This window comes from Zeus faber (assembly GCF_960531495.2).
Source record: "Zeus faber genome assembly, chromosome: 17".
Lineage (NCBI taxonomy): Eukaryota > Metazoa > Chordata > Actinopteri > Zeiformes > Zeidae > Zeus > Zeus faber.
The window spans coordinates 7,468,521-7,486,713 of record NC_137204.1 but is presented as its reverse complement, the minus strand read 5'-3'; the positions used below and the strand labels follow the sequence as shown (position 1 = coordinate 7,486,713).

The following is an 18,193-nucleotide window of genomic DNA, read 5'->3' as shown; positions in this document are numbered from 1 at the left end:
TGCTAAGGATAAAGCTTCATTACAGCATTCATCAGGGTGAATCCTAATCCCTAAGAGAAAGCTCAATGTGAAACTATGCCACAACACTGTGAAAAACCTACTTGAAGTTAATTATAAGGGGGTGAGAGGGGTTTATTTTTGTAGTTAAAAGGGGCAAAAGAGGAAATCAATGATGTATTTTAGAATGTGCAGAACTTCCTTACATGCACTGCAGATTGTAAATAAGGGACTTGTGTGCTGATCAAATTTAAATCATGATTACTACTGTAAAAATGTAACTGAGTAGACTCTTAATGTAAAAGGCTCAATGAGTGTTGTACATGTTAAATAACATTTTATTTATGTAACTGCTAATCTGTAAGGAGATATGGATAAACTCTAGACTATATATATATATATATATATATATATATATATATATATATATATATATATATATATATATATATATATATAATAAATAAAAAACAAAATAGAATTTTATTAAGATACATTGAATACAGTCATGAAAAGGGTTTAAAAGTTTATTAACATATTTTACAGAGCATTAAGTACATGGCTGGGTAATGTGATCAAATATTTCAGTTTATCATATTTGATAGATATCTACAGATTAGCATATATTGCAAAATTGTATACAGAGTTGTAAAAAAATTGAAAATAAAAAGTATAGAGGGAATGTTATGAAATAAATATAAGTACTAAATCCCTCTGTAGCTCTTATCTTGCTTGTTGTAGTTGACCTTTAACACTGATTCTGAAGGCATGACTTTTCTATATATGCAAAACAAATTTGTACCACAGCTACTGTTCAAGTGTTGAACATACTTCCCTGAGCATACAACCAGTCTACAACACCAGGCTTTGAGTACAGTAACAACAGAATTGTATTTTTTCTTTCAAACTAATAAATAATAATCTAATCCCATCACTTTGTTTAGCTTTTATAAACCAATGGCTGTAAATCAATTTTAAAACACATTCAAGTAGGGAATAAAAAAGATACAGCATTATAAAATCCAAATATGGGTCGAAGTATTATTGGAAGATTTCCTTAAATCTAGAAAAGCTGACTTAATGTATTAAATGTATTGCAACCTATAGTGCAATGACCTGCAAAACAAAAGCACCTATCTTCAATATGATACAATAATTACTTTGTGAGAGCGTTTTGCTCCATCTAGTGGCGAGGTCATCCTTCGTCCACTTCTGTGAAAATGTCATTGAAGAAGTATTGCGTAATGTTGGTGGGCTCCCCGTCTGTGGAATTTCTCTGCAAAGCCTCATTGTGTTGAGCGGCGGGCACCTATGACAATGGAGGACACCATGTTAGGGTAAATCTAATCAATTTTAATTAACATTACCATAAGTCTCTTTCCCATTTCCTCACCTCGGCAGTACCCTGGGAGGCTCTTGGTGGTGGCGGCTCGAGGATGCGGGGGCCCACGCTAGAGGCCTGTTGCGCATCCGCTTTGGATCGGGCCGACTTGGTCTCGGTTGCCGTGGAAACCACAGGGGGTGTGTTTGTGGTGACCGTAGGTATGGGAGCGGCGGCGCGCCGCTTCCCTTTACACGCGCCTTTCGCCGGAGGGGTTGGGGAGGCGGAAGGGGGGGCGGAGCTATCCGAGGGGAAAGAGGGGAGTCCTTTAGGTTTCCGGCCAGGTCTAGAAAAAATAAAATAAAATAGTTATCGCATCGAGAAAGAAAAATTTGATTACAACCTCCCTTTTTCAAGTTTGATGGAATACATTTCAAAGGATTTCCAAATGGAACTCACCTGTTCAGAGGAGTGGTTTTAGGAGGCCGAGTGACATCGTGCAATGTCTCTGCTGTGACTGCCAAGCAGCTCTCCTTGGCGTCTGGCTTGCATGCACTTCTGGTTGGTGGATCCAGGCTCGTCTGTGGCTGTGGCTGTGGCTGTGGCTGTGGCTGTGTGGGGTTTAGCTCTGGCTTGAGCTTGACCTTCGTCAAAACTAATCTTCCTTCCCGACCTTCACCTTCATCATCCCCACAATGCTGCTTCCCCCGCTTCCTCCCTGCAGGTTTGGACTTCGGCTGTGATTTGGCTGGAGCAAACAGAAAAAGGAATGCTGTTGACGTTGTTGTAGCGAGGGACAGCGTGTTCGGTAGTGTGAAAATTCAACTGGATGTTAAAGAGGAAGACCGAGAAAGGATAAGTCACAAGAAGTTGTATTTGTAACTCTATTGAGGTTTTGAGTTGCTAAAACAGGCATCAAGCACCAAGTTAGACATTTTTGGGACTATTTTAAAATGGCGGCACACTACTACGGCCATATATGACATTTATGCGCATGTCTTCCTACCGACTCTCGCTTTGACTGGTTTTCGTTTCTTTTCACAAAGAGGCTCCTTCAGCAGAGTGTCAGCTACGGCCTCAGGAGGTTCTGTACAGATAAAAATAAAAGTTAAAAATTAAAAAAAAGCATACATTGGAAATGACTGGATCATCCAAAGGAACACTTTGAGAAGAATTGATGCCAAACAGACAAATCAAAGTACCGCATGCATCCTGCGGCTTCTCGACGTTGTAGGTCTGTTGATGAAATAAAATGGTTGTAGCCTCCTCCACAGAGGGCAGTGTTTCTTCACTCGCTCCGGGTCCTGTGGGACCACTGCCGAGGGTCGGAGAAGACGGGAAGACTTAAATCACAACACAGCCCATCATGCCTCTTCACGCGAGGTGGCTTTACTGATAAAGGGCGAGCACCGACCTCTGCAGCTGTACTGGTGTATCTGCAGGGGTTACAAATGGGAAGGGCTCGGACGCGCCACTCGTCCCCTCTCCCATTGGAAAAGTCGGGATCTCGGTGAGAGACAGGATGAAGAAGGGCTCGTCGGGGTCGGAGGGGGGCGGCTCTGGCAGCACAGAGAGCGCCGCTGGTGCAGTGAAGCAAGACAGAGGAGTCGGACCGAAAAGGGTGAGATTACATGAAGGGAGTCTGTACCACCGTCTGGTACAATCTGGGGCATGATATTCAACTCTATCACGCTCTGGCACTCTGAGACACACACACACACGCGCCTCTATGCATAACCATGAATAACCTACCTGGAATCGCCGTGAGGATGGGATAACTTTGAGTTTCTGCCGCGCTTTGAACCAAATCATCCTGTGAATATTTAATCATTAAGTCATCAGGAGCAACATCTGCGCTGACCTGCACCTTTATGGATTGATGTCAAGACACCTTACACAAAGGTAAAAGCTAAAATGATTCATACATTCAATATTTAGGATAATATCCCTTCACCTTGGTGGAGTTTATGGATGTTTCTGTCACGCAGGCCACAGATTGTGCCTGCGCTGCATTGTGGACAGCCTGTTGGCTCAGGGGTTGGTGACTGGGCTCCAGATTGGTTATGGACTCGGGATGCTGGGGAGTCACTTTGGAAGCTTGACTGGTCTTAAGAGGCTCCGGTGTTGAAGCACTAATGATAGAAGGGGGGAAAATGTGTTCACGATATTGCTTTTACACATTTACTAAACAGTACTTGGCATCGCTAATGCACCTGCCAGAGCCAAAACAACCACCGCCAAGCAACCAACCTGTGCGATAGCTCAGGAGTTTGGTGAAGGCGCAAAAGTGTATTACACTTACGTGAACCTGTTACTATTCCACAGTATATTATGCCAAGTTTGTTTTGTTGTGTTGTTTTGGTTCCCTCAGTTTCATGTGGTTTGTGCTTACGTCCTCTGCTAGAATTTCTAGTTAGTCTGTATTACTGAGATGACACTATATGAGCACCTCCACATTCTTAAGGGTTAAAGTTCAGCTCAGGATAGAATAAGGCTCACTCCTTAGTAAATACAGCCCGATCGTTTCAATCATTCATTTCTAGGCACTCTCACTTCTTTATGCTGATACACAAAGAGACTAAATATGAGTAAAGTGGTATCTTACCCCTGAGAATCAGCCTCTGTTTGACTTTCTCCCAAATTTCCAGAAAGGTGTTCTTGGAGAGCGTCATGATCTTTCGACTCTGTGTGAACCGTGTGGGGAACATCTGAAGTCCCAGACCCTGGCTGCTGGACACGTTCTCCTGGATTGGAATCATCTCTGAAAGACAATGGTTGGCTGTAGTCCTTCGGTGAGAAAGGGTCCACCTCCGTTTTACCCCGTGCAACGGTGGGTTCCACCCGCTTAGGGAATAGCTCACTTCCCTCTGAAGTCATCGTCAAAAAGGGATTTTCGATAAACCAGGAATTGTGAAGGTCACCATGCTCGGTCTCGCAGCTTAATTCTTGGGTGTGGGCTAATGGGTCCAGGGACAACGCATGCTGATCGAGACAGTCTGTTAACTGGTTTGAGAAGTCATTTGCGATATTCATGACAGAGTGTGCTTCAGATCGAGTGTCTCCATGAGAGAGGTCGTCGTCAACCGTTTTTGGTTTACACGTTCTGCTGTCGTCACCCTGGCTTGGATTCTCTTCATCCTTTAAGAGGCAGCTCCTCGCCGTCTCAAGAAGGAGCGCAGTCTCATCGTGCTTGGTAGTTTGCTTAGTTGCCACAGTTGTAGCTGGCATAGCAGAATTTGAATTCCCCGAAATCAAGGCGGCATGTAAAGGCATTGCATGTTCACTGGCGTCACCACCAATTTGAGGCTCGAAATCAGAGAGTAATTCCTTGGCTGGTCCCGTTTCGGAACTTGTGTTTGAGATTTTTGTGGTCTCTTCCGCGGGATGTGGTTTCGAGGCGGTGGCTCTGGTTGCCCGACGGAGATTAGGTTTTATTTTTAAAAGCTTCCGTCTTTGGGCCGGTGGGATGTCCTGCTTGACGCTTGATTCAATCTGGGACTCTGAGGCTGCTTTGGATGCATTCGCCTGATTTGCGGTGTTGTCCTGCACAGATCTCCGTTCAGTTTCTGATTTTTCATTGCTCTGACTTTCAAGAGGAGCAGCGGCCACGATTAATGGATTGTCGTGGAGCAATGACATCTCTGTGATGACCAGATCAGTGGAGGTGTTACCAGTACTTTCTGACTCTGTGGCTCCAGACTGTGTGCGATTGCCTTGAGTAACATGTTGTTCTGAGCCTGGATATGAAGTGGTGATGTGATCAACTGGATTTGAGACAATATTCTTATCCTCCATTGTATGTAGCTGTGACTGAGTTCTTCTGGGAGACTCCATATAACATGTAAGACCATCACCTGCCGCTTTTTCTTCACATGTAGAGGCTTCTTCTGGGGGGTTAAGGACAGCAAGGCATGGGGAATTCTCAGCAGGCCCACCCAGTGTGGCGTCTACGGCCTCGGCCTCCGACTGTACGGTTCTAGACCTCTTTCCTAGGTTGGATTTTTCATTGCTCCGACTTTCAAGAGGAGCAGCGGCCACGATTAATGGATTGTCGTGGAGCAATGACATCTCTGTGATGACCAGATCAGTGGAGCTGTTACCAGTACTTTCTGACTCTGTGGCTCCAGACTGTGTGCGATTGCCTTGAGTAACATGTTGTTCTGAGCCTGGATATGAAGTGGTCATGTGATCAACTGGATTTGAGACAATATTCTTATCCTCCATTGTATGGAGCTGTGACTGAGTACCTCTGGGAGACTCCATATAACATGTAAGACCATCACCTGCCGCTTTCTCTTCACATGTAGAGGCTTCTTCTGGGGGGTTAAGGACAGCAAGGCATGGGGAATTCTCAGCAGGCCCACCCAGTGTGGCATCTACGGCCTCGGCCTCCGACTGTACGGTTCTAGACCTCTTTCCTCGGTTGGATTTTTCATTGCTCTGACTTTCAAGAGGAGCAGCGGCCACGATTAATGGATTGTCGTGGAGCAATGACATCTCTGTGATGACCAGATCAGTGGAGCTGTTACCAGTACTTTCTGACTCTGTGGCTCCAGACTGTGTGCGATTGCCTTGAGTAACATGTTGTTCTGAGCCTGGATATGAAGTGGTCATGTGATCAACTGGATTTGAGACAATATTCTTATCCTCCATTGTATGGAGCTGTGACTGAGTACCTCTGGGAGACTCCATATAACATGTAAGACCATCACCTGCCGCTTTCTCTTCACATGTAGAGGCTTCTTCTGGGGGGTTAAGGACAGCAAGGCATGGGGAATTCTCAGCAGGCCCACCCAGTGTGGCGTCTACGGCCTCGGCCTCCGACTGTACGGTTCTAGACCTCTTTCCTAGGTTGGATTTTTCATTGCTCCGACTTTCAAGAGGAGCAGCGGCCACAATTAATGGATTGTCGTGGAGCAATGACATCTCTGTGATGACCAGATCAGTGGAGCTGTTACCAGTACTTTCTGACTCTGTGGCTCCAGACTGTGTCTGAATGCCTTTAGCAACGTGTTGTTCTGAGCATGGATTTGAAGTGGTCATGTGATCAACTGGATTTGAGACAATATTCTTATCCTCCATTGTATGGAGCTGTGACTGAGTACCTCTGGGAGACTCCATATAACATGTAAGACCATCACCTGCCGCTTTCTCTTCACATGTAGAGGCTTCTTCTGGGGGGTTAAGGACAGCAAGGCATGGGGAATTCTCAGCAGGCCCACCCAGTGTGGCGTCTACGGCCTCGGCCTCCGACTGTACGGTTCTAGACCTCTTTCCTCGGTTGGATTTTTCATTGCTCTGACTTTCAAGAGGAGCAGTGGCCACGATTAATGGATTGTCGTGGAGCAATGACATCTCTGTGATGACCAGATCAGTGGAGCTGTTACCAGTACTTTCTGACTCTGTGGCTCCAGACTGTGTGTGATTGCCTTTAGCAACGTGTTGTTCTGAGCATGGATTTGAAGTGGTCACGTGATCAACTGGAATTGAGACAATGTTCTTAACCTCCATTGTATGTAGCTGTGACTGAGTACTTCTGGGAGACTCCATATAACATGTAATACCATCACCTGCTGCTCTCTCTTCACACGTAGAGGCTTCTTCTGGGGGGTTAAGGACAGTAAGGCATGGGGAATTCTCGGAAGGCCTACCCAGTGTAGCGTCTACGGCCTTGGCTTCCGACTGTACGGTTCTAGATCTCTTTTCTAGGTTGGGTTTGGGTTTTACTCTCAAGAAGCGTTTCTTCCCAGTCTGAGCTGTAGGTTTAACTTCACTTCCTTTTTCCTCAAAGTCTGACGACTGTCCTTTGGCAGTACTGCTCTTCTCAGATGACTCCGATCCCAAATCTACTTCGAGGATAGGTCCTACACCAGCGGCCTTTTTCCTAACAACCAATGGCTCTTCTGTGAGTTCAATTCCAGTACTTGGTATATCTTCAGCTATGGACTGTGGCTCACAGCCTGTAAGGATTGACAACGGCTCTCCTGCAGTTGGTAGTGATGGTTTGATTTCAGATGAACATATGCTGGCCTCCTCACACGTCGTGTTCTTTTCAGTTTGTAACGCCATAGTTTGTTGTTTTGACTGTGAAGCTCTACTGGACTGGGCAAGATTGGGTTTGGGCTTTGGCAATCTGCTTCTTTTTTTAGGGGGACTATTCATCTCCGAGGATTCTGGGTTTGATCCTTTTTTAGTAACAGCACCTATAATGACAGGAGCAATCTGACTGCTATTTGATTCGTTAATAGCATTCTCAGTTGCAAGATCATCATTTATTGTGCTGTTGACACCTTCCAGTATGTTTGTATTTACTGCCTCTGAGGTTAGAGGGGGAGTGTTGCTGCTTTGTACTTTTCCAAAGGGATTGAGGGCATCATCTTCTTTTTGGTTGCCAGTTTCACCATCTTTGGGCAGACCTGCAATGACATAGGTTTAAAATGACAAACTAAAACTAATTAAATCTTAGTTTATTTATAAATGGAGAACAATAACAAAAACACTGAAATAAAAAGACTGTTCAAGGCTTCTCTGCCTAACCTGTTATATGGTCAGGTGTATGATTCGGTACCAGCTGAGAGAGATGGGCAAGGTTACCAATGGTCAACAGTGTTTGCGCAGCCTCATTATAGCTCGCTTCCTCAGACACTGAAACACAAAAATTTGTATTTTGAATCATCTCTAAAAAAAAAACAAAAACACACTTTTTTTTTTTTTTTTTTTACACATGTACCATTATAGATACCTGTTTACATTACATTACAATACATTTAGCAGACGCTTTTATCCAAAGCGACTTACTATTATTTGAATACTGACGGACGCAGCCATCAGGAGCAATTAGGGGTTAAGTGTCTTGCTCAAGGACACTACAGCATGCTAGCAGGAGGAGCGTTGGATCAAACCAGCAACCTTTAGATTACTAGACGACCAGCTCTACCTCCTGAGCTACCACCCCACCATGTTTAACATACCTTCCATGTGTTCGGGAGCCATGAAGTCTATGACATCCTGAAAGGCAAGCAAATATGAGAATTCGAATCATAAATGAAAAACCGATTGGAAGTGGTTTACAAAATCCTAATATTGGGCCCTTTTTATTATTTATATAGAATTATCTACGTAAATTTGGCTTTTTGATGTAATGGGTGACAGCCGCCTACAAGTGAGCTGTAAAAATGAGAGAACACAGAGTGGAATTGGATCAACTGAGTGGACAATGAGATATGAATGATAAGGATGAAGCATGACTTATAGGAGCATCTTCTGAAATTGCAAACCCGTGTAGTCACAGAGCAGATTTTGCGACTATATTTCAGAATCCCCATTAAGTGAAAGTATAAGTATTAGTTTTGTGTTACATCGGTGAAAACCACACGTGTGCAGAGGCACTTACAGCCAGCAGGTCCAATGGATGCTCACATGGAACTGTGTCCATCTCATCTGGTGCATGCAAACATGAGGCATCCTGAGTGAGGACATCTTGGGAGATGTCCAGTGCATCAGACACGTCAACTAAAATATCAAGCTGTGCATGGAACATGGAAACACAATATGGGATATGGGTCACCAAACAAAAAATAATGCATACAGAAACGGAAACAGAATTACAAGTACAAGTTCACTGTGACAGAGAATTTTGGACCAAAAAAACTACACAAAGATTCTTTGCAAGTCAGATGCAGTCATACAAGTACGGTGCCATGAAATGATAAAAGGCAAACATGATGAAGGGCAAACTGCCAAACAAAGTATGAAGAAAATATAAAAGTGGGGAAACCACATCTCTCATACCTCTTCCATAGTCTCTTCCACCTCCGAAACTACGGGCTGCGGGGAGCGCAGGCCAACAGGGACAAAAACAGGAGCACTGCTGTCGTTTGCAGAGTTAGAGGGATGTTGCTGCTCTTCCAGCTCCTCCGCCTCCTTCTGCTTGTCGTCCTCGTCGTCACTGTAGTCCAACTGAGAAGCCCTGAGGGTGACCAGTTTGGACTTCTTGGACCCCTGGACCACAGAGGTCTTTGAGGATTTAGCTCTCCTCGGTGGGCACTTGGGCCTTGTGGCGGACACGGCGGGCGGCTCTGCAGAGGGTGGGGCTTCGGATGTGGCTGCGGACGCACGGGAAGCGGAGTCCTCCTTGGCGGGGTAGTTCAAGTGCTGAATGGGTTTGGGCATCCTTCCATACCTGAGCCATATAATTCACACATTGGTTAGAAACATTTAGGGTCGGTTTCGTAGACAGGGTTTAATCTAAATCAGGACTAAGCTAAACCTAGTTAAATTAATCCTGAATTTAAAAATGCCTTAGATGTTGCTCAATTTAAAATTAATTAGTTTTACATAAGGAAGTCCTAGAACTAAGGTATTGAAGGACTAGTCTGAGTTGGCTCCGTCTCTCTGGTCTTGGTGCTGGTCTAAGACCAGATGAGGCAACATCTATTAATCCAAAGATTTTATTTGAGCCTTCACTTATACCAAGGTTAGTTCTACTCTTCCTTCTGGAAATTAGAATTTTAAACCAAGACTATTTCTCAATTTTGATTGAGAAAGACCATTTCACAGTTAGTCCAGATTAAAAGTGTGATTTAGTCAAAACATCTGGCCTAATCTGTGTCCGCGAAACCACCGCTTAATCATTTGGTCTATGAAAAATAATTTCTTTATAAGGCTGCAATTCCAGATTAAAAAATGGGAAGTGTATGAAATGATGTATGAAACCAAGGGAGCCGCTATACCTTGTAGGTTTGGAAACTGTAACAGTACTGTTTCCTTCATCTTTCGAGGATGTTTCATCATCGCGGTCATCTAGCTTCCTTTTCTTTGTTTGTGTTGAAGCAGATAAATCTTTCTTGACCTACATGGGCAGGGTTAACCTTCAATTAGAACGAGTGGAAATCGGCAACCGATTCCCCAACCGAAACGAAGTTCACGCTCTCACCGGCTCTTCGGAGACCACTTCGCTGGAACGCGTTTCCTTTTCGTCGGGGGCAGCATCTTTGGATTTTGTGACAGGTGCTCTTTTCCCCCACTTGCGGCCGAGTGCAAGAAGGGGTTTGGGGGCTCTGCACCGTGAAAGCTGGGCGGGCTTGATAACAGAGTCCCTCGCAGGCGTCGAGGGTTCCATCTTTTCAGCCCTGAATATTAAAATGCGTTAATTTATGGCGCTTTTCTACAATATGGTACCGGCTCAACTCTACTCTTTTGATTTTCCCATGGGGCAAAAGTTGTAGATAGCACCTGATTCTTTTTTACTATTTCCTCTGTCGCCGTTCCAAGTGAGCTGAGCCGATACCAAAAGTTCAGATGAAAACAATGCAGACTACTGATTGGTCACAGAATCGTCACTGCGTCAGTGCATAATGACTGCACGACATGGGACACTTTGCACAAATCTGCCATTTGTAAATAGACAAGCTAATATAGCTGCCGCATTATATATATTTTCCTTCCACTGGACTATTCAATTTAATGGCAACCCAACCAAGTAATTAGCAGTTACATGCGGCGCCGCTATGGTTATTATCGGCAGTAGAAAAGGAAGTACCTGGTACTAATAATGAGTCAAGCCATAGATTGGATTGTGGGCCTGGAACTGGAAAAAACAAATCAATTAGGACTCACCCATTGTCAGTGGAATGATCCTCTGGCAGTGCTGCTTCTGCATCTGCAGGTACACACGCCTCCCCTAAGTATATTACAGCAAGAAAATGCAAAACATAGGTTATAGTTCATGTTCCATTTTGAAATTAATTATATATGGGGACCAGGAAACGCTGCTACCTTGTTCATTTTTGGAGCTTTCCACCTCTTTGTCCTTTTGTTTCCCACTTTTATTCCCGGTCGTTTTCTCTGGCAGGGAAGCGGCAGCACGTCCCTCCGATATTTCCATGATGTCATCCTCACAGTCAACACCGTCACTAGCTTCAAGCTGGCCCTCCTCATCAACATCTTCATCCTTCAGCTCCTCTTCCACATCACTCAGCTGCTTCTTCGTCCTCTCTGTGGTGAAAGTGACGGATCCATTCAAGCCAAAAATGCCCATATAGTATGAATTGCTCTGACCCCACACAGCCAGTTCATCCATTTACCCGCCGCCTTTTTCCTGGGTTTCCTCGTGGCCTTCTTCTCACTGAGGGCCTTGGATTTCCCGCTTCTCTTTTTCCGAATCTCCATAATCTTTTCTAAAAGCTTAGAAAAAAACTTAAGATCCAGTTTGCGCCGTTCTCCTGAAATAAATTCAGCATCCGGCGTTAGAAGCATCATCGATCAGAAAAAAAAAATACAGAAAACAGCTCATTTATGGTAATCAGTGTTCATTCTTGCATTACAAAATGCAACGGGTAGCTCAGGAGGTAGAGCTGGTCGTCTAGTAATCTAAAGGTTGCTGGTTCGATCCCAGGCTCCTCCTGCTAGCATGCTGTAGTGTCCTTGAGCAAGACACTTAACCCCTCATTGCTCCTGATGGCTGCGTCCGTCGGTGTTTGAATAATTGTAAGTCGCTTTGGATAAAAGCGTCTGCTAAATGACGAAATGTAATGAAATTCAAGACATTTTTTACTTATTCACACAAACCAAATATGAATCAAATTTTAATTTGATCTTTATTAATCAATTTAGAACATATGCAGGAGGTTTTATTGTTGTCGTTGACTGGTGTGTAGACCCCTCTTGTGCTGTCAAAACAGCTGTGACCCGTCGAGGCATGGACTCCACAAGACCTCTGAAGGTGTCCTGTGGTATCTGGCACCAAGATGTTAGCAGCAGATCCTTTCAGTTCTGTAAGTTGTGAGGTGGGGCCCCCATGAATCAGGGTTGTTGTTCCAGTACATCCCACAGATGCTCGATCGGATTGAGATCTGGAGAGTTTGGAGGCCAAGTCAACACCTTGAACTCTTTGTAATGTTCCTTAAACCATTCCTGAACATTTTTTGCAGTGTGGTAGGACGCATTATCCTGCTGAAAGAAGCCACTGCCATTAGGAAATACCATTGCCATGCCATGAAGGGATGTACTTTGTCTGCAACAATGTTTAGGTAGGTGGTATGTGTCAAAGTAACAACCACATGAATGCCAGGACCCAAGGTTTGCTAGCAGAACATTGTATCACACTGCCTCAGCAGCGTGCCTTCTTCCTATAGTGCATCCTTGTGCCACCTCTTCTCCAGGTAAACAACGCACACGCACATGGCCAGCCACATGATTTAAAAACGTGATTCATCAGACTAGGCCAACTTCTTCACAGCCCCATACGCAGCAAGCTGCGATGCACTGTGTGTTCTGACACCTTTCTATCATAGGCAGCATTAACTTTTTCAGCAATTTGTGCTACAGTAGCTCTTCTGTGGGATTAAACCAGACAGGCTAGACTTTGTAGACTTGTTGTACCGGAAAACACCCCACCAGACCTGCTTGTTTTGGAGATGCTCTGACCCAGTCGTCTAGCCATCACAGTTTGGTCCTTGTCAAAGTCGCTCAGATCCTTACGCTTGCCCATTTTTCCTGCTTCCAACACACTGTTCACTTGCTGCCTAATATAACTCATTGGAATGAGTTGAGCAATGTTATTCACTTCACCTGTCAGTGATTTTTTTATGTTATGACTGACTGATGCATATCTATATGTCCATTATTACGATTCTGGAAAATGTTTATTACGTTACCAGTTGAATAACAAAACCATGGGGAATATCAGTTTCTTTTTTTTCCAAGGACTTTTTAAAGCACTTCAGCACAAAACACACAGTGAGGACTCAAGTACTTCAAGGACCTGGTAAGAACCCCGAAGATAATCCACAGAAGATAGTAATTTCAAGAAATTTCAAACTTGATACCAAAATAAGTATTGAACAAAGACATTTCATTTACATGACATACTGCAATACAGCCAGTTTATGGCAGGTTGCTTATAATCTGTATCAAATATTTCAGTAGATATAAAGATACTTACTGAAGGCTTTGTCAATCCTCCAGGCATTCTCTCGTTCTTCTTTCTTGAATTTGTTCTATAAAATGAAAACATTGTAACAGTTGAGTACTGGTTTCTGAGTATCTTAGTAGCATATTACAGAATTATTCAGTGCATTTCAAAGACGGGATGAACCTTGATTTCCGATCGAGCTCTGTGGGGGAACAACTGACAGATCATGGAGAAATCCGTTCCGACCATGCTGACCGCCAAAAAGAACATGTCTGTCTCTGAAGAAAGAAGAAATACAGAAATAAGTAAAAATGAACATTACATGTAAAAAAAAAAATAAAAAATCATTACAATCCCGCTTTGCTGTCCATGTTTGTTGCACCTTCAGCAGACCAGGACTTGGTGTAGGTCTTCTTCCTGAAGCTTGAGTAGGTAGTGGTGGAGCCTCGCTCGAAGATGGGGTCTCGGCCCTCTACTAGGTTCGGCCCCTTTGCTCTTAGGACTTCTACGGTCAAGCTGCAAACCAAAATAATTTCCACAGGAATCCACAGGAAAGGAGTTCAACGAAGAGGACATTGGTTACTTTATCACAGTGTCGATCTGGCTTCCACTAACCTTGCCTCATCGATAATGAGGGAGCCGTCCTCTGCCACTTTAACTCTGGGCACCATCAGCGCCTCCTCCTGATCCCCGTCTGCCATCGCCTCGTCGTCAGCCTGGCTTTCCGTGGCTGGAGACTCCTCAGGCTTCTGAGCCATCTCCGGTACCCTGCCGACGTAGTGAGAACCAGTAGTTAAACACACACACACACACACACACACACACACACACACACACACACACACACACACACACACACACACACACACACACACACACACACACACACACACCTAAAATAGGCAGTGGCAAACATCTCCAATGCTAAATGTGAGTGGTGGCAAAGCAATAGCAAGGCCATTTAATCGTATTATTTTTTACAGCAAGGTGTGTAAAGAAAAAATAAAAACACTGCATGTTCAAGAGCGTATTTCTAAGATTACTTTGCCTGCTTCGTTTAGTGTCCCAGAAAGAAGGCACATGAAATGAAAGGATATTGTTCTATTTACAAATATCTTACACAGGTGCCAAAGTAATTTGAATCACAACTGGTACTGGAACAATAACCGAAACCACTGGTATGGGTCAACGGCAAAAACTACATGGTCATTTGTTGATATACCCGTTTTCGTTAATCTGCCATTGTGCAGACTAAAATTACATTTCTATTTTGAAAATGATTGTGACCTGTCGCTGTAATTCTGGCTTCTTTGATAGGAATTTTTAATCTGAATTTAGGAGCAATGTCAACAAAAACATGTCATATTTGGAATACACAACGTGAGATTTAGTGAGTGAAAGGAGCGGACATGTTTAAGCCTTACTCCTCTCTTGCTGGAGAAGGCGGGAGCACAGTCTCATTTTCCTGCCCAGGCTCTTCCAAGTAGGATCTGGACAAAGCAGAAGATTTGATTAGTGAGTGCAACGTTTAGTGAGTGTGTTCTTCATTAAAATACAACAGTAACAATATCCATTATCCTATTTTCCAGCCAAAACGAGTAGATACAGGATACTTACGACATGGGGTTTGACACAGGTATATAATAGATAAGGTCTCTCATGGTCATTTTAGCAGGATCTAGGGTATATTCCTTCGCACGGGCCTTGGACTTGTTATGTCTCTGCAGGGGCATAGAACGACAATGTACTTTAACGACACTGGTAAAAATAGAGATAAACCTAATAAAAGCTAAAATCCTGGGCTGGCAGATGGACGCTCACCTTTTCCTTGTGCATCTCCTGTCTGAGAAGTTCTCTGAGCTTGCGTGCCTTGGCCAGTCTCTGCAAATCTGACTGGTTGTTTAGCAGCTGGCTCAGGTAAAACTGTGACCGCGGCATCAACTCCCCGCCCTTGACAGACCTCGACACCAGGGTCTTGGCTCTCTCAGATACCTCCATCGTCTCTTTTTCCGGGAGAGAAGGGGGCACTTTTTCTGGCGGTTTGGGAGGAACTTCTTTTCCTTGACTGGCCAGTGGGTACTCCGGTCTTTGGGCTTCCTCCGCCGAGGCCACTTCTGGCGGCGTGTCTGGAGGAGGAGCTGGGGTGGTGCTGGGCAGGAGGCTGGTTGGGGGCTCTCCACTCTCTCCGGCGGGCCCTTGTCGCCCTGGGGACTGGCAATCCCAAGAGGCTGTGGAAGCTGCGTGGCCCGGAGGGTCTGCAGGAGGCACTTGAACGGGACATTCGGAAACTTCCTTGACGGGGGTCTTTGAAGAACGAACAACTGCGCGATTGGTGGACTGAGCAACTTTTGGTTTGATCGAAAAACGCTTCCTTCTCTGAACAGAAGCTGAGGAAACTGGGCCTTCGCCATCATTTTCATTAGCATCCCTGCAAAGGACCAAAGAGGAAATAAGGTTCAATAACAAAGCATTAATAGCAATAATAGACTAATATAGCAGGAACGCGTACAATGATGTAGGTTGCCACTCACTCTTGAGGCGTGGTTGTCAAAATGGCTGCTCTGGCCTCATTACCCTCCTTCGTGTCTGCAGGCGACTCGGCGGCTTTCGGATTCAGTGGAGGGGCGTCCGAGAGCGTCGCCAAGGCCCCAGTCCTTCCTGCTGCCCCAACGTTTGGTCGGACACTCAACCTTGACCTACGAAGCATGCTCACCTGGAAAAAGAACGCCAGCTAGTTTTAGTCCTCTTAGTGGGCCATTACAAACTCTGTCTGAATGCTTTACACTTTTAGCTGTCTCCTATAAAGATGCATGGGTCAACTGGTCGATGAATGTTCGTCTAAACTACTGCAAACTCAAATGAAGCAAGTTTGGGGATATAAGCAGCCTAGTGCTTGAAGTGGGGATTGAGTGGAGGTTTCTCTTAAACAGTGCAAAGTGCCTGGTTTGACTGATTGAAATCACAGCAGTGGCGGTGTGACAATCCATCGTGGCACAAAATTAATCGTGGAGCTGAATATCAACAAACTTTCAATATCTGAGGGCAGAATCATAAATATGTGACCCACCACATCCTAACCCAGCCCATTTCGGGGCAGCCTACTTTTGGCTGGACGTGAAAAACATCAGAAATTCCTTTTTTGTCCAAAATGAGATTAAGCAGATTTATATTCCTTAAATTGTTTTCTATCTCTCTAAGTATTTTCAAAACTGAGTTTGTTTTCTACATTTTATATAAACATTACAAAGTCGAGGCTACTTAGATCCATCAGCATTTCACGGGAGAAAACAATTAATTCAACAACTCACTGAACTCGCAAAAGAGCGCCAACGGCGATATTACAGTTCCCTTTGGTGCAAACAGGCAGATCAAGATCATCCTTCGGTATTCCGAGTGATGTTAAGTCACAAAGTGAAACCGTTTTAATAAAATTAGGTTCTAAGTTAACTTATCACTTCATGTGATAAAAAACTGTTGCGCTGACGGCGCCTCAGAGGACACGAATAGCTGACGTCACTTACGTAAGCAATGTTTAACGCAACAACAAATTAACACCAAAAGCAAGAAATTTCAATTCTCCATGAAAACCGAATCTCTGTGTTGTTATGGAATACAAGAAGATTGCGGCAGAAGCTCAATTATAATCACAAAACTGGCAGCACGAGGTGGCCCAGCGGGGTGCCCCGCTGGGCCACCCCGCTGGGTTCCCATAATGCAAATGGCAGGGAGGCCCTCACCAGTTGCGTTCTGGGAATTATTGACCCCTGGCCCCTGATTACATGTGGGCGATCCGAAAAGTGCCACTTTCTTAAAATTAACATTGTTATAAAACAATAAATGCAGGAAATGGGAATGTTTAGAAGATACAGAATAATAGAGGGGCCATGCTAGTATAGTGAACCCTATAATGAAGTAATGAACATAGGATGAAAACAATTTTACTTAAAATTAAAGGATTAACTTGAATTATGTATTTTTCAACATTTCAAAAAAATGTATAAGTCAAAGATTTTAGAAAAACACATACAACATTATCTCATTGAAGGAGTACAGCATTAACCAAATGTAACAATTTAAAACACAAATTGTGTTTCTAATTGTGTATTTTGTGGGCCAAAAGTTTGGAAATGCTACTAAAAACTTTAAAGTCTACAAACAAACAAAGACATAAAATCTCAAAATGTGACCCTAAAGTATGCCATGGGTCACATATGGATATAGAAATCCAAAACATAGGTTGACAGCGCCGATATTCACTCAGGAGGTGGATGTGTAGCGCCAAGAAACAAATAGCAGCCATAGGTATATCATAACGGCAGGAAAATGGAAAGCAGCAGAGACTGAAAGAGATGAAAAGCTTGCAATTGCCGGCTGTTTAATTAGTCAAAAACAACAGCAGACGAGTCAGCGGGCAAAAGGCATAACAAATTTAAAATGATTGAAGTTCATTTAGACAGGCATATACTTTTAAAAGCAGATTCATTTCATAATAGACATTGGATTATTTGCATTGACATGTTTAGTTAAGTAGAAAAACTAATAGAAGAAACAAATAGTTAAAAACTCGAAATTGTTACATCTGACTTCATTGTTTTTGCACATTGAATGAAGGATTCTTCTACAGTCATAATTTTTTTCCATTCAAACTTTGTTTAAAATATCATTCCAGTATCGAACGATAAATCCTCTACAGTACCATCACACCGTACTATAAACAAAGTATATGGTTTCACCCCTACCCGGCAGCCATCAAGGAAACAGTGGACTGATCAACAACATTTTCTAACCCGTGCATCAAATTTGCGCAACAAAGAAAATAAAATATTAATGTTTTCACCTTTAAAACCAGCATCCAGCACAAGGAATACAAGACATTAACAGTGTAATTGTTATTTGTCGTGTGGTCAATTAAAACTAGAGATGGGATTTGGTGTCAGGGGCTCTTGTCAGCAATCCAAACT

General features: G+C 43.7%; 1 protein-coding gene across 1 annotated transcript; it reads right to left on the bottom strand.

The window, feature by feature from the left end:
• Positions 1-518: 518 nt before the first annotated feature.
• On the bottom strand, positions 519-18,124 carry LOC307243507 (uncharacterized protein). Its single transcript, XM_080018337.1, has 28 exons — positions 18,070-18,124; positions 15,764-15,945; positions 15,054-15,660; positions 14,850-14,953; positions 14,657-14,722; positions 13,848-14,000; positions 13,615-13,748; positions 13,416-13,510; positions 13,263-13,317; positions 11,404-11,541; positions 11,096-11,314; positions 10,937-11,000; positions 10,254-10,449; positions 10,051-10,169; positions 9,110-9,500; positions 8,712-8,843; positions 8,290-8,326; positions 7,856-7,963; positions 6,824-7,734; positions 3,924-5,875; positions 3,273-3,450; positions 3,071-3,131; positions 2,733-2,898; positions 2,521-2,633; positions 2,325-2,405; positions 1,778-2,066; positions 1,391-1,664; positions 519-1,306 (listed from the first exon to the last, which is right to left on the bottom strand). The coding sequence occupies exons 1-28, from the start codon at positions 18,082-18,084 to the stop codon at positions 1,193-1,195; spliced, it is 6,954 nt and encodes a 2,317-aa protein (XP_079874463.1). The 5' UTR covers positions 18,085-18,124; the 3' UTR covers positions 519-1,192.
• Positions 18,125-18,193: the final 69 nt, after the last annotated feature.

Coding starts and splice junctions, on each gene's coding strand:
- LOC307243507 (XM_080018337.1), bottom strand. Junction 15,661..15,763: donor TTGACAACCACGCCTCAAGA/GTGAGTGGCAAC, acceptor GGTCCTTTGCAG/GGATGCTAATGAAAATGATG. Junction 1,307..1,390: donor CCTCCCAGGGTACTGCCGAG/GTGAGGAAATGG, acceptor CCATTGTCATAG/GTGCCCGCCGCTCAACACAA.